At 37.7% G+C, this 20,913-nt stretch overlaps 1 protein-coding gene across 1 annotated transcript in view; it reads left to right on the forward strand.

Annotated features, from left to right (window-relative positions):
* Positions 1 to 4,177: 4,177 nt before the first annotated feature.
* The window catches only part of LOC306872627 (neuronal acetylcholine receptor subunit non-alpha-3-like), a 35,542-nt gene continuing 18,806 nt past the window's right edge, over positions 4,178 to 20,913 (forward strand). Inside the window, exons 1-2 of the mRNA XM_079421272.1 lie at positions 4,178 to 4,562; positions 11,584 to 11,735. Coding sequence (XP_079277398.1) covers positions 4,502 to 4,562; positions 11,584 to 11,735 — 213 coding nt within the window. The 5' untranslated portion in view covers positions 4,178 to 4,501. The remainder of the gene's footprint in view (positions 4,563 to 11,583; positions 11,736 to 20,913) is intronic.

Here is a 20,913-nt window from a genome sequence, read left to right on the forward strand (position 1 = left end):
CAGGCGTTCTCGCATCAGTTCTCCTGACCCCCATCTCTCATAAACTTCCCTCTATCATTAGCCACTTGAGTTCTTATCGACAATTTAAACAGACATTTCATAAATGTGTTGGTGTGTATACATGTATTTCTGCTGCTCTTGCTTTGTTGGTCTCTCTCTTTCTCATTTAATCTTGTTGTATAATCTCATGCGAGGATGGACTGTGGTGAAGACAACTGTCTGCTGTCCTGCAGGCCAAATTTATGACAATCGACTGCAGCATTGATAATTATATGTTTAATTAACTGTGCAGAAATTAGGGAATATGGTGAGCTGTGCGTTAAATTCTCGCATCAATATTGTCTCTCTTTCCCTCTTTTTTTTTTGAGAAAGCATCATTAGGTTTAGAAAAACAGTGAAGAAACTAATCATATGTAATAATAGAGAGTTTAAGTGATAATTCACCCAAACGTGAATAATCTGTCAAAATTTATCGAATGTTATGTTGTTTCAAAATAGCATGACTTTCTTCTGTGAAACACATAAGGAGACATTTTGAAGAATCTAATTCCAATGACTGAGCTTTCAAGCTTCAAATGTGATTCATATGTATTATAAAACTGGTGCAAACAACTTGTGTGCTGTATTCCAAGTGTTCTTCTGAAGATATAGTTTTAGGTTAAAAACAGACTGAAATTCATCATTTACTAAAAATCTTGATATCCACCCAAGCTCTCTATGGCACATTCATTACAAAGTTCTTGAGCAAAGTAGTTATTTCAGATTTGTCACTGAATCCTATCACTGAATTATTTGTTCACAAATCAGATTGATATTATATCGACTCTATTCTCAAGTTTATCCCACTGACTCCATCTCCAGTTAACAGTCTACCACATTTAAATAAATAAATAAAATCAGTATAAAAATGGAAAGGTTACTGGTCATTTTCTGCCAGGACATTATCTGTTAAGTTTACAGGCATTTCCTTTAACCCTAAAATACAAAATTCCTTCATATTAACACTGTACCTTGTGCCCTAGTTTTACAGACTTTTCATAAACTATAGAGGTGAACATTATGAGTGAATAATGACTTAAATATCAGTCTGTTTGTCACATAGGTGCAATAAAACATAGGTATAAAGAACAATTGGAATATAGCATATTAGGCCATATGGACCACTTTAATGATATTTTTATTATGCTTTTACATTCTTTTTTGAAGCTGTCATGCTCTAGCGCCCATTAATAATATTTATTCATCAGTGCATTCATCAATGTTTCTTCTTTTGTTTTCCACAGAAGAATAAAATGGGGTTGGAAATGGTCAGCACTGACCGGAAGAAATGAACTGTTAAGTGCTGTCTCAGCTAGAGCTCTGGCCAATCTTTCTGCCTTATTCATTCTCTGTAGGTGAAAGCAACAGTTTTTTGTGTTGCATAAATATTTTAAGACTGAAGCTGGGCACAAACAAAGCACCCTCCCTCTCTCTTTTGTTATTTAGTAAAGTTCAGTGTGTTTTGACAGGATAAATGATACCTGTTCTGGTTAAACAAAGAAATAACAGATTTATAGATGAATGGGAGTAGCTCAACTTCTGCTGTGCATTGTTCTGTCTGCGAGCATGAAGATGAGCTTGGCAGAGTGTGTTGGAGAGATCAGGTGCTGGATTCTCTTGCTGTTTGATGAGCTTTTCATGCTTAATTAGACTCACATTTCACACATCAAAATTCAGAACCTCCTTTTCTTAGTGGATTGATGCTGATGCGTGTTTTGGTTTGCCATTGCCCATTAGTATTAGTACTCCCTCGTGGCCCAGCAGGGAAACACATGCAAACGTGCTCGCTCTCACACACACATGCACACACACACACACATACATGGTGTATAAAGGTGTAAGTGAGTAACAGTACCCCTGCTGGTCTCTGTTGATCTGTTTTGCGGAGAGTCTTAATTAGTTATGGGAGATTTACCCAGCATGCTTTTTTAAACACATGTCTCTTTGGCCTCTCTTCTTTCTTGCAATCTCACTCTCCTTTACTTTCTTTCTTTCATGTTGCCCTGTGTTTGTTATGGAAGCCCATTTCCACCACAGGATGAAAAAAGATAATAGCAACAAAAGGAAAAATAAAAAAGATAATAGCAACGTTTTATCTCAAAATACACATTTCTGAGGGGGTTTTTCCTCAGAATTGTAAGAAAAAATTAAGAATTGTAAGATAAAACGTTGCATTCTGAGATTTAAACAGAGTTCTGAGAAGAATTATATAAGTGTTATATCTTGGAATTCTGAGTTGCGAGAAAAAGATCAGAATTGTGAGATTAAGAGTTACATTTATCTTTTGAATTTTTTATTTCGTGGCTGAAATAAGCTTTCATAGTTTGTCTTTCTTCATGTATAGATTATAGCATTCTACAGTATAGTACAGTTGCCTATTTTACCTTTGGAAAAAATATTTTCTCTTGTGTATGTTTACTGACTGTGAATTTTTATTCAGTATCATGATCATTCTATACCTTGATTGTTTTATTAACCAGTTGGGGTGCCTAGTGTTAGCATGCTATCTTGTTTTCATATCTTTGACCAGCTGGCAGGCTAATCGCTTATTTCATTACACGCATATTACAGTAAGTGTTTGGCCGTGTCTTAGATTTATTTTTCAGGCAGACCATGTTAATGATAATACAAATCCTGACTGGGCCCCGTTTCTAAAGTTAGGAGTGGTAAGCACTCCTAAAAATCAGTGAATGAAAGAAGAGCTTTACATTTTTTTTCTATCCTAGCATATTTTCAAAGCTGTGGATGAACATCTCGCGCCTTCCATCTGCAGCAGCACATGAACACTTTGTCTGCATATTTTAATATGGGTAGGGTTTTTCTAATTATGAGCATGATCACATTAACATAATCACAGTATTCTGTTTGCATTAGCGTCAAGTACTGCCTTAATCGCATTATGAGGGAAAATCTAAACTTGATGGCAGAATATAAAATAAAGAATTATTCTTAAAGAATTACTGTAATTTTTTTGTCATTTCCTTTTGCTATTTTAGTCAGGTGTTATTATTCAGACATACTCCCTTTCTGCAAACTGAATAAATAATAATTTACTGTAATGAACTGAGTTTACTGACAACATGGTGAGTTAAATAGTATAATACCCTATACTACAGTTACTATACTACAAAAGATATTAGGACACAGCTCAAGGCAGCTTAGTACAGAGTTGATGGCACCACAATGAGAGGGGCACAATAAAAAGTCTATAAAATATAAATTATAGAAAAGGGCTCAACACGATTGCAGACAAGGAATAAGGGTCTTATTGTCAGTCCTGTCATGTGTTCCCGCCTCATGTTTCCATATTTGGCTTGTTTCCTGTCCTTGTTAAGTATCATTATTAGTTCATTCTGTTCAGCTGTGTGTGTGTTAATTATCCTGTGTATTTAGTACCTGCCTGTTCAGTTCCTTTTCGTCTGGTCTACTCATTACTCCCGGTGGTCCTGTCCTGTCCTGTCCTGTCCTGTCCTGTCCTGTCCTGTCCTGTCCTGTCCTGTCCTGTCCTGTCCTGTCCTGTCCTGTCCATTAAAAGACTTTTGATTTGAGTTTACTCCTCATCTCCGTGTTCCTGTATCCTCTTCGTGTGTGCACCATGACACTTATTTAGTGAAATTATCAGTTATTTTCTCAAAAAAAATAAATGCGTATACTTTTTAACCAAAATATTATCATCTGCATTGAAACAGCAATTTGGGCCATCAACCTGTTGGCTCCCATTGAAGTCCACAATATGGAGAACAATTTCTGGAATGTTTTCCTAAAAAAAAATCTTAATTTCTGTTTGATTGAAGAAAAAAATATATGAAGTTCTTGGATGACTTCTTTAATATTAATAAAACTGAATTTTATTAATAGCCTTCTGATTTTTATTTTAATTTGCAGCCTATTTCATGGTAGCAATTTTTTTTCATATTCCTTGGCCTAATTTTTGGGAATATTAATAGGCTAAAATTAGGCTACTTCTCTTTTAGGGACAGTTTTGATCACCCTTTCACGCTATACAGTTGTGTGTGTCAAGCCGCCACTTGACGTCACTTGTAAACTCCTGAAGCAAAACCACGCCAGTCTTCAAATAAGGTATATTTTCGTCTTGAAGACGTTGGTTTGTTTATCCCCTCCCCTTACGTTCTCGAGCGCTCATTTTTTTTCTCTCTGCTTCACTGCAGCTGCTCGGCGAATGAATGGCGTCTTTCTCAACATCACGAGGGGGAGCGAAAGCATCTTCCTCTTGTGTTCGACTCGGACGGAGCAGCCTGAAAACCCCACTCCGTTCATGATTAATTTATAGCTTTATCACACAGCAGGTTGCAGTACATCTGATCGTTTTACGAAACGGCTCGGTGTCCGGCCGTATGAATAAAAAAAGAGAATACCCCCTTTTATCGATGACAGAGACTCACTGTTCAAACAGCATGAAATAATTTAATTGAATGAAGGAACTGGAGCCGGGAAAGACAGCATGAAGTTACAAATCTCCGGTCTTATGCTCGTAATGGCAGTAGCCTATGCAACGATTGAGGGTGAGTAACCTGCTGCACTTGAAACTGATCATCTTTAAGAGTTTTCTTGCATTTCTCCGTGTGTGGTTGCATATATCATTGCTCAGTTTTACTTATTACATAGCCAGTTATTAAAATGATGCAAGTGATTTCGTCTCCTATAGCCTATATGTGACCTAAAATGTTATTTTAGACGAATTCGTAAATGTTCAAAATGAAGCCAAGTGCATTCAAGCATTATCAGACGTTTTATCTTGTGCTTTGAACAAATGAATGATGCTAAAGAAATTCGTCTCGTGTTTAATTTACGCTTATTGCTTGACTTCTAGCGCCCTCAGCTGGGTCTCTGAGTGTTAATGTTTTGTGTGACCTGTTCAGTCATACATCCCATAATTGAACCATAGACTTTTACTGGTTTTCCACCCAGCTTTGTAACAAAAAAAAAAAACAAACAAAAAAATTAACAACACCAAAACTTTGATGTGTTAATAGTATCACACTGAAGCACTAATGCAAGAAAATGTGTTTTGTTTGGGTTTGGCAGAGTGTAAAAGTGAAGATATGGGGGTTCTTATCTATCAATGTAAAGCCTTCATCTGCAGCTTTAATCCAAAAATTGAGCTGCTGGACTGGATTTTCATTTATCTTGTCTGTCAGCAACACTGGAGTCAAATACTTGACATATTTTCTCTTCCTCTCTCTGTTCATTGGAATGAGTGAAATTGTTTAATCAAGGGGAAATTGCTGTCAAACTTGGCATTCATAGATTTACCGAATTGCAGTTCTGTTGTAAAGGAAATGTAAAGGAAATTTTATATTCTCTTTTATATCTGTACCATAAGGCCTATATAGCCACTATTATATTTGCAATCTTGAATATCAGCATGGCCATATGCTGAATAATATTCCATGCTGATATTCAGTATAGCTTAACAACTTGATTGTGAGTGTGCTGTTATTTTTATACAACAATTCCTAAAATAACTTGTTTCAAGTCATTTTTAATTGTGATATGGCTGGTTATGTCCATTCCTGCTGCATCTATACAAAAGGGTTCCAAAAACGTCAAAGCAGGATAATTTGACTGAAAGCATATCTGTAATGATATTGAATGAATCGCCATGAATATGCTTATTTGACTCTTGGCTTTTGATTCAGCCCTAAAATTTACCCTAAACTACCTTTTACCCTTAAAAGACCAGACCAGATGTTTTGCTGTCGGGGAAGACAAGAGGACATTTGGTCACATTTGTGGCCAGTGACTAATGAGGTCATGTCTGTGAACTTTGTCCATCTATATGCAAATAACGCCAAGGTTTTCATGATTTTTTTATTTGATATTGTAAGAAGGAAATAACATTATTTTCACTGTAGCAACAGATGAATGCAGATGTCCTTGGATCAAGAGGGTTATTCATAGCGAGTCTGTTTTTTACTCTTTGTGTAGGGATGTCCTATGAATTGCAGCATGCTTGAGTACATTAAAGTGGCTTTGAACGTCCTGATGCAATTGACCGAAATCTAACTTCTATTGAGGAGAAAAAGAACTCATTAACACAATGAAAAAAGAACCATCAACTTTTCTCACAAAACATTAAACAGTTTTTACCTTGAAATTGGCTTGTACACACTTCAGAATGCATATACAAATACACTCTGTTTTCACACTCCCTCCCCCTTCTTGTCTTTTGATTTACACGTCCTTGTCCACTCCCTGGTTGGTTGAATCGTAAACCCAGGCGAGATGGCCTGCCCTGCGTCTTTATTTATGATGTCATTTCATATACTTGCTGTTGTAAGACCCACAGCCCTGCTGAAGATAGGCTGAGAAACCTTTTGCCAGGGCCTGACCGACTGTGATGAGAAAGGAAGTGATGCTGGTCGTTCAGCAACGATAGGTGTAACATCCTGTAAAAATGTCATTAATGTGGTGGAGCACAGATTTCTATGTCATTAATGATGGAGGGTACCTTACAGAGGACATTTATGGATAACCCCAACCCCCAAATGCACACCCTTAATTTGTATATAATGGAACCTACCTACATTTTTAAACTGATGCATTTATAAACTTGCAAGGGCTTCTACTTTGGCTCTCAACGAAGGCTGACGCATTTTTCTCTCCCTCTCCTCCCCCTTACCTTCCCTGCTTTGCTCTCTCGTCTCGTCTATTGTCTAATACTGGAGAGACTCTCTCTGCACTGCTCCCCAAACTGGAAAAATCATGGATTTGATCAACTGGTCTCTCAACGCAATTGACACCATCTTCTCGACGAAAGCTTGGGTTTGGGGGAACCTGACTGCCTTGCCAGAACGTTCACAGCTGGCTACACGATGGACGCGTGAGAGGTGGCGGGTCGTGTGTCTGGCGGTTCTTTCCGTGGAGGACATTGAAGATATCTACCTATTCGGAACCAAGATAACAGGTCTTCTGCTGATTGGATTAGGCTTTTCCCTGGGTTACCGACGAATTCAGGAAACGGGAACAGCTGTCTAAAGCCTCACAAGGCTGCCCGTCATGACTGAAGCAGTGGGCAGAGCGGTCAGCAACCGCAATATGGATACCATCAAGGAGAAGCTCACGGCTTTGCAAAGGAAAATTGATGGATTTGGAGACCAGAATGGGCAAAGAGAGTAGCCGTGAAAATTGGAATGCGGCTACTCGCCCCAAGACCAAACAATCGCAATCTTATCTTCTTTCGACTCCCCTACACCAGCACTGGCCTCAGCCAAGGCCGCTGTTGGGAAAAACAACCCCGGGAAGAGCACTGCAGTGAGACGCTCTTGCATTCCTCGCCCCTTCCACAGACACCTGCCGATTGTTGACTCTGTCTGGGTCCTGATCAAGGCTGTCTCCATGGCAACTTGCTGTGTCGCTATCACAATCTGCGGACTGAGACAACTTGATTTGAATGCCAGCGTGGCGGCTCTCCAGGCATACAAATGCACAAACTACATACATACACAGACACATACGCACATATATACAGATATGCATTCACCTCCCGATCCATCGCCTTCGCCGCTTTGTACCGCCAGTCTGACAAGCAGGTCTGTGACCAGCGCCGAGAATGGCTGCAGGACCGGATGGCTGCTTGCTGGATCTGGATTACCTCCCCCGTTACAAAGTCGTGTGTCTATGCTGTATTGATTGTGCTTTTGTTGCTGGGGTGTTTTTCCTGTTCTCATACTGTACTCTCAAAGGAGCATAGTCTGGGGGTTATTTTTTTTTCTCTCCCGCCCTTCCTATAAAATAAAATATTATTTTATTTTCCAAATTTTGCGGCGTGAATGAATGAATGAGGTATTAAAACATCGCTTACACTTTAAAAAGGGGGAGGAGACCGAAATAAACTCTGGGTTTACCAAAGAAAACCTGCTCCCGACCAGGTTAGGTTCACAGAGTAAGTTACCACGGTAACTGACTCTGAGTATAAGTTACCTCTCTTCCAGAAACGGGCTTGACTTACCCTGCTTTCCCGGGTTTGACAAACCTCCCATTTTGAAACGGAAAACCCAGAGTTTCCCTGATTTCAGGGTTAACATACTCAGAGTTTTCACTTAACCTCTTTTCTGAAACGGGCCCCTCGTGTGTTTTTCTGCATAATAAACAGGCCTGTGAAATGTTATTTTATTAAGAAAATGAATTCCGTGTTACCCTTCCAATAGATCATATAATCCTTGTCATGTAGATGTACATTATATTAAATTTATATTACAAAATGTAAAATTATATAAAATTACATTATATACATGCTATTAAATATACATTAACTGTTGCAATATTGTATATTTTAGCATGTCTGGAATATACAGGACTGGGACCATCTTAGTTATAATTACCTAAAATAGAATTATGAATTATACTGCATAATGGAATCAAGAACTCCCAGCGAGTGCATGCATGAATGTTCTGGAAGTACTCTGAATATAACAATCATGCTGAGAATTACAAGTTTTATCTCAACCAGTCAGAAATACATAACCATGAAAACAAACTATTTTTGGAAATGCCCATTTTATCTGTTGTTACATATCCATGTCTGAAATAGTGCAGACATATTTATTTACTTACATGCGTAGCATGTACCATTTTTGGGGGAAAGTGGAGTGTTGTTCATTTTAAAGAAAGAATAAAGAAAAGCTTTTGCAGGTAAATATACTGACAAAAGATAAAGATCAGCGGCTTGTAAATGCTTTATGAAAATGCTATTTACAGGGGTAGTTAACACTGAAATTAAAATTGTCATTATTTCCTCTCATTGTGCCTAAATAAATTACCTTTCCTTTATCTTTGAAACACAGATTTTAATATTAGTTTTGTTTTTTTAAATTCTCACATATTTTTATATAAATAGAAAGTACAGTGCCCTTCATAAGTAAAGACAAAATTGCTCTGTTGGCTGTGGAGTCAAGACATTTGCAAATATGATTAAAAGATGAATATGAGACAAAACTACAGAATGTCTCATTTTATTATTTACCAAATAAAAAGAACAGCACTTTTAGAGTCCATCCCACTCATTGATGTGAGCATAAGGCAGATCTAAAATATTAAAAGCTACTGTTTCTGCCTTTACTCTCCTCTCCAGCTGGTGAAATTCATGTTCAATCGGATTTAAATCTGGAGATTGACTTGGGCGGTCTAAGACTTTCCATTTCTTTACCCTTATACATTCCTTGACTGAACTGGCAGGGTGTTTTGGGTCATTGTCCTGATGCAATATAAAGCACTTCCCAATGAATCTGGTGGTATTTTCTTGAATATTGGTAAGCAAGATGGTTTTGTACCCTTCTAAATTCATTCTGCTACTGTCATCATACATTGTCATCAGTAAATTTGAGAGGGCCTGTTCCAGAGACAGCCATGCATGCCCATGCCACGACACCACCTCCACCATGCTTTACAGATGAGGCTGTATGCTTGGTATCATTTACAGTTCCCTTTTTTTCTCCACATTTTTGCTTTCCCATCACTTAGATAAAGGTTCATCTTTCTCTCATCGGTCCATAAACACAGTTCCAAAACTTTTCTGGCTAACCTCTGTGCTTTTTTGCAAACTCTAATCTTGCCTTTCTATTTTTGAGCTGGTCAGAGGTTTGCATCTTGCTGTGTAGCATCTGTAATTCTGTCAAAGTCTCCTGAGGACAGTAGGTTGTCAGAGCATCACCCCAGTTTTCTGGAAGTTGTTGGTGATTTTACAGACACTTCTTTTAAGGTTAATTTTCACAGCTTTTATGATTTGTCTGTCATCAACTACTGTTGTTTTCTCAGCCGATCAGGTAGTTGTTGGTTGCTGGTGGTTTCCAAACTCTTTTTTTTCTCCATGTCCTTTGTTTTTACTAGAGCTCTAATTGACTTCCTCTTTTCTTTTGGCATCCAAATTGCTTGCTTTTCTCTCAAAGTCAGCTCCCTCATCTTCATCCTGGTTTGTGTGTGTCATCATCGATTGCAGGATTCAGAATGCAGAAGTAATGGATATAACTGATACGACACATTCCCTGCTTTTAATATCTGAAGAATTAATGCAACAGGATACAGCTGATCACTTAGAAAGACCTGTGAGGCAACTGTTCCAATACTTATGCTCACATCAGATAGAGGGATGAAACTCTAAAAGTGCTGAACTTCTTTGCTGATAAAACATCTATGTGTTGAATCACCCAATAATAAAACGTGACATTCTTGATCACCACCAGAGGGAACCCTCACCTGAGTATTAACTCTGTCATTCGGACTTCATTTCCCATCACACCCCGTACCTGAGACTGATTACCTGCACAGGTGTTCCCCATTGACTGGTCTATTTAATCTGCTCCACCCTTGCTCTCTTTGCGAAGTCTTGTTCTTGCCATGCAGACATTTCTGAGCATTTATCCTGTGTTTGATTTCCTGTTGCCGACCTGGACTGTTTACCCATTTATGAAAGAACTCTGCCTGCCTAATCTGACTCTGCCTGCCTTGCTGATCTGTTTTGTTATCTGTCTGCCGCCTGCCCAGACCTCTAGCCCGAACTCTGTTTATGATTCTGCCCTGCCTACGTGGTACCTGACGCCTGTGATTGACTTAAGCTTGTATGACCATTCTTGTGTGATAATAAAACTGCACATGAATCTTAAAGACACTGCCTCCTTGTTACAATTCTGTAGTTTTGTCTCATATTCATCTTTTAATCATATTTGTAAATGTCTTGACTCCACAGCCAACAGAGCAATTTTGACTTTACTGTTCCAATACTTTTGGAGGACACTGTATGTAATCAATATTTTTAAGCTCCAAAAAGTACCTAAAAACATGATCACTTTAAATGATGAACAGATTTAGATTTTTATTTAGATTTTTATTCACTTAAAAACATTTATAAAAATGCATACTGAGGGGAGCAATCTATACAAATCTCTTTGGCTTTGGAATAGTATTTATAAATGATGACCAATTTTTAATTTTAAGTGACCTAACTCTTTAAATGTTAAATTTTAAAATGATTTAGCATTTTACTGTTTATTATTTCATTTAATTAAATTAATTAAATTTAATTAATACTTCAGATTTTTAAAGACATCTATTTATAATAATAGCTAAATATTTATTTTTTAATACATTTGGTGTTCCATAGTTCAGTCAGTGTGTGTGTGTGTGTGAGAGAGAGTGTGTATGTGTGTGTAGTCGTGGGCTCATCTTGTTCTCCTGATGCTGTGTAGTGCGCTTGTCTGAGGTCATCATGTCATGGCAATGGTTGCGTCAGCAGAAGGAGCTCTGAGGAACATGGGCCAGCTGTCACTTCATGACTCTGTGCTCATCTAACACTCGTGGGAGAGTGTTTCTGAATTTAATGTGTGATTTCTCTAGATGGCAAATCCAACATAGACATACTTCCTACATAACCAGACGGATATGTGTATGTATAGGCCTATACAATACTGGTAATCAGCATGGAAGCTTTAGATTATGCTTTACCTTATCACCACATGCCACCCGAGGCTGTTATGTCATTTTAGTTCCTTTTTATTGTTCTAAAATTAATCCACCCTCTCTCTCTAGCTCCTGAAGAGTTTGTCTCACTAGCTGAGATGGAGGACACATTGTTGAGGAATCTTTTTCGGGGCTATCAAAAGTGGGTGAGACCTATCCTTCACGCCAACGACACGATTACCGTTCGCTTCGGTCTGAAGATCTCGCAGCTGGTGGATGTGGTAAGAAAAACACACATTTGCACTGCAACATCTGATCTTCAGAAGTCATGAAACGCCCTAAACAAATATGTCTTTACTGAACACATGTATGTACTGAAATATGTCTTTTACTGTAAACATGCAAAAGGCAAGGAGGAAAAAGACTAATGACTTCTTCAAAAGCTACTTAAAAACAGCTGTCTAAATGCTGTCAGTTGCTTTGATGTTGAAAAAAATGTGAATGTGAAGTGGATTTTCCAGTTTATGTATTTTATGTGCCATCTGTTTTTGTCTGTTGTTGTTGCACAGCCAATATGCATCTGCACATAGTCAAAAACAGGTTCAAAATCCATATGTCACTATATGGATGCCCGTTTCAGGACTGAATAAAAAATATAAAAAAGCTAATTGCGACTTTTTAACTCACAATTCTGACTGTTTTCTTGGAATTGTGAGTTTATATCTCGCGGTTCGGATTTTTTTTTTTTTTTTTTTTAGAATTGTGAGATATAAAGTCAGATTGTGTAATACAAATTCACAATTTTTACTCCATTTTTCTCTGAATTTTGATATAAACTCGTTTATATCTCACAATTCTGACTTTTTTTTTTTTTTTTTTTTTTTTTTTTAGAATTGTGAGTCCGATTCTGAGGTGAAAAAGACAGAATTGCAATTGTGTGTTTATAAAGTTAGAATTGCGAGATCTAAAATTGCAATTTTGAGAAGTCACAGTTGCGAGTTTATATCTCACAAACCAACATCATCATGACAACCTGCTGTATCACACTTTACTATAGTCTCTGTATCTAATTAATTCTCTCTTTCTCTGTTCTCCTCTTTACTTGTGACCCACTGTATTGATCCTGCTGATGCTGAGCATTCGTGTTCCTGATTGAAAATGTGTGTTCGTGTGTGTGTGTGTGTGTGTTGACCTTGTGGGAAAATTTTTTTGGTCCCCATGAGGAAAACAACTTATAAATCATACATAACTTTTTTTTTTTTTTTTTTAAATCTACAAAAATGAAAAACGTTTTATGTGAGGGGCAGGTTTAGGGGTAGGGTTAAGTGAAATAGAAAATATAGTTTGTACAGTATAAAACCGTTATGTCTATATCCCCATAAAACATGGAAACCAGTGTGTGTGTGTGTGTGTGTGTGATATTAGGTACTAGAAAAACTTTTATTATATCATGCTGCAATTCCAAAATGCTTTACCAATTTGAAGATGATCATGTAGGAGACACTGTTTAGGCTGTAGTCAAACGTAATTAAAAGTCAATAATGTAACTATTAAACTGACCTTTTATTAATCTAAGGTCTCACCAACATCTGAACTGCAAAGCTTACCTAACAGACCCTAAAATGTGTATGGCATCATCCAAGTTTTTTCCTTTTTACTTGTTACTGAGTTCATGAAAAATAACACTGACTGCCAGAGCCATGGGCCTAGCAGCTAGCATATGTGCATGTTGAGATGTAATGTAGTGCTCATATAGACATTATGATATGAGGTATTAGCCTTCAGGGTATTTTGTATTATTCTGTATATTCATACTTCATCATGACATATAGTATAGTATTAAAGGGAGAGTTCACCCAAAAATAAAAATTGTCATTTACTCATCTTCAAAGAGTTTGGTTACAATTTACAGCCATTATATGTACAAAAACGGAGACATTTTATCAAAATATTGTTCCTAACCAATGTAACCTGTTCTACTCCACCCGCTCCGAGCGGGATTCGAACCGCGGTGTCCGGCGCGGGAGGCGGGTGCTCTAACGAGGAGGCTAAAGGTCACGGCCTCTAGCGTCAGTCGCCAGAGCGCCTCTTTTTGAGATCAGGGGAGTGAGGTTTACACGCACCAGCACTTACTTGCCTACGTCTGTTACACTAGCATGATTTTATTTCTTCTGTGTAAAAGATTAAAATAGTCATACAGGTTTGGAATGACACAAGGATGAGTAAATGATGAAGTTTTGGATTAACTAACCCTTTAAAATAACATTTAATATGTGGTACACTCACCAGACACTTAGGTACACCTATTCAACTGCTTGTTAATGGGGTCCTATTGTGCTTTTTCACTTTTTGAATTTTAGTCAGTGTCTAGTGTGTATGTTTGGACATAAAAATATCTACAAAGTTACAAATCTCAAAGTCCACTCCAAAGTGAGATATTTCGTTTTAAAAAAATCCCTTTTCAAGAACGCCTCGTTTGAACTACAAAGTTGTTCCCTATCAATTTCGTTCTCCGGACATCACGTCAGAAGCTGACACTTTGGGGAAACACCTTTCTCCTGAAATACTGAAGCCTTATTGAATAACTCTATTGTGTTGCAATAGCCATGGCGTTCATGCGTGCACATTTGGGAGTGACACCACCCCCTATATAACTCGTTGCTTGGCGCCATTTCCTCAGAATTTTTCTCCTTCATACAATGCGTTAGAAGCTTCTCGCCGTGGATTCATCGCCGAATAAGTGGAATTTTTTTACAGAATAAGTGTATTACTTTTCCCCTTTGAGCGTTCCAGTGAGAACAACGATGTCCATCAAAACTTGTGGAGTCTGCGAGGGAGCCATCGAGCTCCAAGACGGACATGACTCGTGCGTCTTCTGCCTGAAGAACTGAAGATCTGTCTGCCCACGCGGAGGCCGCAGTCATAGAGTCCAACTGCCCTCATTGTGTGGAGATGAGCCTCAAGGCTCTCCGGACGCAGATAGCCATCTTGCTCATCGAGCAGCTAGGGGTGTGCGATATTGACGAAAAATAATATCTCTATATTTTCTGGGATTTTATCGATAACGATAATTAGACTATATTTTGCTATGTTATTGTGCCGGTACCTTAAGGACTGTCGTGGAGATCTGACTCCTTCATTATTCTGTGTGGTGGTCAGTTCACACTGATAGAAAATCTTTTCCAATAATTTTACACTGATTTTTTACATTTTATGGGCATTTTTACCTTTTATAAAGCCATTTTTTCTAAAAGTGTCCATTTATCTTTTGAGTCACATTCTTACTTTTAATCAGTGAATTAGAATAATAAGACTTTTGGGCTGTTACCAAGCAAATGAAATCAGTATCAACAAAATTCATCTTTGCAAAGCAGAGAAAACACAGAAGGTGCATCTGAAGTGGCATTTGCACACTGTTTAATGCAAGACATGAATGCATTTAACCTGCAATTACAAATGCATAAATCATGTATTGATCTGTTAAACACAAAACGTTAAATACCGATATTTGAAATTATTTAAATAATAAAAGATACTTTGAATGTGAAATTAAAATCGCCAGCAGGTGGCACCAATCACTGTTAATAAGTGAGTCATTGAACCAAATCATTCAAACGGTTGATTCATGCAGGAATGAAACGCCCTCGTGTTGCTCAGAGATGCAAAACATTGCTGTGACCGTTTGTAGTGATTTTTGTTGTCGAAATAAAGCAAAAACAGGAAATGTGTCTAAAACGTAAGTCTCTTAATTAACCTCTTGTTTGTTGAACTGTTGTAAAAAATTATCACATTTGTAATCATGGTAATTTTCGGAGTGTTATTTTTCATTATTATTCGTGTGAAATTGATTAATCAGGCTATATGAAGTGGTACAAAATAGCCTATATACATTTTCTGCTCCCATGTTTTTAATTTTGTGTTCATTCTAAATGTAGTGACAGTGCAGTGAAAGAACACACTGTACACACGCGCACTAGTCTAGACTTAACGCAATCCATGTGCAGCCCGTTCTCAGCTCGCAGCAGTCTCCCTCTGCCAGCTATGCTGAGCCGCGGAAGACGAAGTCGTGTTGCCCTGAGGTGGAAAACGGCAGGTCTGCTGGTAAGCACTAGGGCTGGGTATCGTTCAAAAATTTTCGATACCGGTACCGATACCTTGAGTTCGATACCGGTTCCTGAACGATACTTTTTTCGATACCAGTTTTATGAAATCAGTTTTAATAAGATTACATTATCTCAAAAAAATATTTTTTAATGTTGATATTTATACAGACTCAAAGCCTCATCTCCTGAGCCACTGCACAAAGGAACAAAATATATCCAACACAATAAATAAATAATTTTAATAAAGTTCAAATTGTTTTCAGTTTACACATCTGTTAGGCTACGTTTACATTAGTGTGTGTTCATTCATCATCACTTCTAGGTTGTTAAAGACTTCAAGAAATTTCAAATCTTCATCCACTTTCATAAGTGGGTGTTTTATTTTCTTTCACCATATGTTTTATTGTTATTAAATTCTGGTGTAGTATGTCTAATTATTTGAATGCATAAAAACAACTTAGTTTATTTAAATTTATTCTTAAAATAGCCTAATGAAAGGTTTTATTTTTCCTCAGAAATTCTGTGTTCTGTATCTGGTTTTCAAATGAAGACATAAACATTAATTTAATTTCTTTAAATTATTGAAAATCAAAGTTTATTTATTTTGGCAAACAAAGGGGGTTTACTATTAAAATAAAAAAAATTGAATAACTGTTGTGTGATGATTTCTAAAAAAAAATAATAATAAAGTTTTAATTTTAATAGTAGCCTAGTAGTAGCAGTATGTACTGTCCGCTGAACAATAATACAGTATTTCTGCCGCAGTGTCTTCCAAGTGAAACCGAACTTTTATTTTGACGGGTTTCCGGGAATACCTTTACAGTTCTGTGTGTATATGATATGACGTTAGTTTTATTCGAATCAAACGGTAAAATGCTCATTAATTGACTCTCACAGCAGTTCTGGAGATGTTGTTCATGTGTTTATGTCCTCATTTAGTTCGGCGGCAGACGCTGAAATCACAGCGAGGCGCGAGCGTCACGCGAGCTTCAGTCTGTGTGTAGTAAACAAACCGCGCGATATAGAGAGCAGACTGCTCCGTGCGCTTTCATAACGCTCTCGCGGATGTCAAACACTGATCTATCAGCGCCGCGCCGCTTCTACTCAAACACACCTAGTGCTGCAGGATTATTGGCTCACTGACGGTGATGAGATTAACCCCTTAGGTATCGAAATTTGGTACTGAACGACAAGACGTATTTCGATACTCGGTGGTATCGAGGCAATTCGGTCGGTGCCTAAAAAGTATCGAACTCGATACCCAGCCCTAGTAAGCACGTGTCAGTGCACCCCCCACGTGCCATCCATGCGGACGAGGAATTCATCCATCTCATGTCCAAGGCAGTGGAGGAACTCGAGCTGGAGTGGGCTCCAGTGGAGTGGTTCCTCCATCTTGACCGCCGTCGTACTGAGGGCTTTCAAAGACCAGCCCCATTTTTTCCCGAAGTACATGCGGAGGTATCGAAGATGTGGCATGCACCGTATTCGGCTCGGATCTCTGGACCAGCACTCCTCAACATGGTCGAGGGCGCCAATGCATGGGGACATTCAAATCTTTCCCCTGTTGAGGAAGCAGTGGCCACCCAACTCTACACAGAATTGCTCAAGGTTAAGTCCTCGGTAGTGTACCTCAATAAGGCACGATGGCGAACATAGCTGGAAAGGCCTATACAGCAGCCGGCCAAGCAGCTTCACTGCCCAGTACGCACTCTGCGCGTTTATGTTGAGTGCACCAGACAGCTAAGACTTTCTGAGCAGCTCTTCATCTGTTTTAGCGGTCGCAATAAAGGGCTGCCTGTTTCAAAGCAGAGACTATCCCATTGGATTGTGGACGCGATAGCTCTGGCTTATTGTTCACAAGACTATAGGTCTGCGTGCCCACTCCACAAGAGGGATCGCTTCATCATATGCATGGGCTAACAGGATACTCATTGAGGATATTTGTTCTGCAGCTGGATGGGCTTCACAAATGGGTCTCTTTGTTAGCCTCGCGGATTCTGTCCGCACAGGAGTCACATCAGTGAGTTAATTGCAGCAACTCAGTGAATTTAGGCATGTAGACATGGTCAGACTGAAGGACAGAATGGGGACGAAATGTGATTTTAATGATTTTGAACATGGCATGGTTGTTGGTGCCAGATGAGCTGGTCTGGGTATTTCAAAAACTGTTGATCTAGGATTTTCATGCACAACCATCTCTAGGGTTTACAAAGAATGGTCCAAAAAAGAAAAAAAATATTAAGTGAGTGACAATTCTGTAGGTGAAAATGCCTTTTTGACGCCAGATGTCAGAGGAGGATGGCCAGACTGGTTTGAGCACATAGAAAGGCAACAGTAATTTAAATAACCACTCGTTACAACAGAGTTACACAGAAGATCATCTCTTAATGCACAATATGTCGAACCTTAAAGCAGATGGGGATAAAGCAGAAACCACACCGGGTGCCACTTCTATCAGCTTAGAACAGGAAACTGAAGGTACAATTTCCACAGGCTCACCAAAATTGGACAATAGAAGATCGGTAAAAGGTTGTCTGATCTGATGAGTCATTTGTAGCAACAGTTCAGGCTGGTGTAATGGTGTGAGGGATTTTTGTTTGGCACACTTTGGGCCTCTTAGTACCAATTGCACATTGTTTAAATGCCTCAACCTACCTAAATATTGTTGCTGAAAATGTCCATCCCTTTATGACCACAGTGTACACATCTTGTGATGGCTACTTCCAGAGGGATAACAAACGATTGTCACAAAGTTCAAATCATCACAAACTGGTTTAGTTTAGTTTGCACTAGAGTAAAATAAATACAATAAAAACACACACACACAAAAAAAAAAATGCAATCCATATACTGTGCAGGGAGAGGCAGAAAACCGAAAGGGCTTATTTAGAGCCTCCACCTAAACATTGAAAAACAAATAAACTCATGAAACTAAAAGAAAAGCTAGATTACAATAACAAATATATAAATTCAAATTAATTACAACATAGTTTGTTGAAAAAAAGAAAAAACAGAAATAATATACTCAAAACAAACCATCTATGGTACATAAAATGCATAAAAGACACAAGATAAATTATTATAAAACATTTTTTTGCTAGATGAGATAAATCATTCCATAATTTAATACCCCTAAATCTTATCAAGTATTGACCTCTATAAGTGAGAACTTTAGGAAAATTAAAATTTGAAAATTGACGAGTTAAATAACAATGAACCTGTGAATTTACTTTAAAATACATTATAAATGGCTCTGGAATGTTACCCTCACTTGAAAATATCTTATACATAAAAACACATATTTGAAAAGTATTAATATCATAAACGGTAAGAACCTGAAGTTTATGAAATAAAGAAGCAGATGAAGTATATTTGTTTGATCGGGTTGCAATCCTAACAAAATGCTTCTGAAGAACGAAACTTTTTCGAAGAGTAGTAGGAGAAGTACTCGCCCAAACAATATTACAATATGAAAGATACAGATAAATTAAACTATAACAAAGCATCTGTTGTAACAAGATGCTTAACCCTCCTTATTTTTTACATTTTAAAGATCATTTGTTTAAACCAAATTGCATAAGCAAGTAGACCATCATTTGCATTCTTAATCAATAAATTAAAATTTGGGTGAGAGAGAACTAAGGTTGTATCGTCAGCAAACGTTACTGGAGTAAGAATATTTGAAATATTCGACAGGTCATTTATATTAATAAGAAATAGTAATGGTCCAAGTATGGACCCCTGAGGAACCCCACAGAGTAGACTTGCTTTGCTAGAATAGCAACCCTTATAACAAACAAACTGTCTTCTATTAAAAATATAATTCATCAACCATTTATATGTAAAATCATGAAAACCATATTTATACAACTTTCCCAATAAAATGTAATGATTAACTATCAAAAGCTTTTGACAAGTCTAAAAAAATACTATAAGCGAATTCGTGATTTTTCCAGTGCAAGGGTAACCTTGTCAATCAGGTGAAGCAAAGCCATATAAGTAGAGTGTTTTTTTTTTTTTTTTTTTTTTTTTTTTTTTTGGAATCCATATTGATGTTTATAAAGAACAGAATTTGAGTCCAAGTAAAAAATGTATATACTATTTTTGGAAAAAAAAATTGACAAACATGGCAAAATAGATATAGGTCTATAGTTGTTCAAACATTGCGGATCATCTGCTTTAAACAGAGGAATAACTTTAGCTATTTTTAAATCCTCTGGTACAATGTCTGTTTTCAAAGAAAGAGAAAAAATGTGAACAAGTGGCTCCAATATTGAACATTTCGCCTGTTTGACAAGGAAATACAGAAATATTATCATGACCAGCTGAAAATAATTTAAATTAATCAATTTCACTTATTTCCTGAATTTCAGGTGCCTGAAAGTAGTCCCTAGCTAGGGAACTAGTTCTGATATAGCTAGGGACTACTTTCAGGCGCTGCGTAATATCATTGCGCCTGCTGCACCCATGGTACGGCAGCAAAGTTCCTTGATTATTACGCCAGAATGAGCGTATAGTTCCTAGCCATATCGGCCTAGAAAATCGCAACTTTTCATTTTCTGTCGGTCTTAGTACACGATGTAACTACAGAAGAGTCAAGCTTTAAATAGGAAAATTATCGAAATCTTTGGTCATTTTTGAGCGAGAAGCAAATGGTCTAATCCAATTCAATGATCTATGCTAAGCTAAGATAAAAGTGCTACTGCCAGACCCGGAGATCGGCTGAATGGATTGATTGGAGTGTAAGTTACTATGGCAATGAACGCAGCTAAACGCCAAGCCACTTTCATGGTACCTACAACCCAGAATTGGTGCAAACTAAACTGAAATCTACCTGGCTAGCCAGCTAATCCGGCTTCATGGTACAGGCCCCTGAGCAGGAGCTGTCATGTCAGTATGGACCAAAATCTGACGAATATTCCCTTGTTGAATCTATTCCATGCCAATGAGTGTAGTTTGTATGGATATTACATTGATTACAACATGGTATACATAAAAAGGAATAATAACTTTAAAGAAAAATTGATACAGAAGCATGTTTGTATTTCAAATCACAAACAAAGCACGGCAATAATTTTGAAAATTATCTGTTTGAAACCAATATACTGTTAGAGAATTTTTTTTGTTTTTGTTACTTCTGATTCTGACTAACCTTAAAGTAAGATATTGCCCTTTTGATATTCCCTTTGTCACACCTTGCCTTGCTCTCCTCTATAGCTTGTCAGTATATCAAGATCCGTGTGGCCTGTGTCTTGTATAAAATGTGTAGTGTTCCAACCCTACAGGCGCATCTAAAAAAATTAGAGTATCGTGAAAAACAGTATTTTTTTTGTAACTTATTTCAAAAAGTGAGACT

Source organism: Barbus barbus (assembly GCF_936440315.1).
Source record: "Barbus barbus genome assembly, chromosome: 7".
Classification (NCBI taxonomy): domain Eukaryota; kingdom Metazoa; phylum Chordata; class Actinopteri; order Cypriniformes; family Cyprinidae; genus Barbus; species Barbus barbus.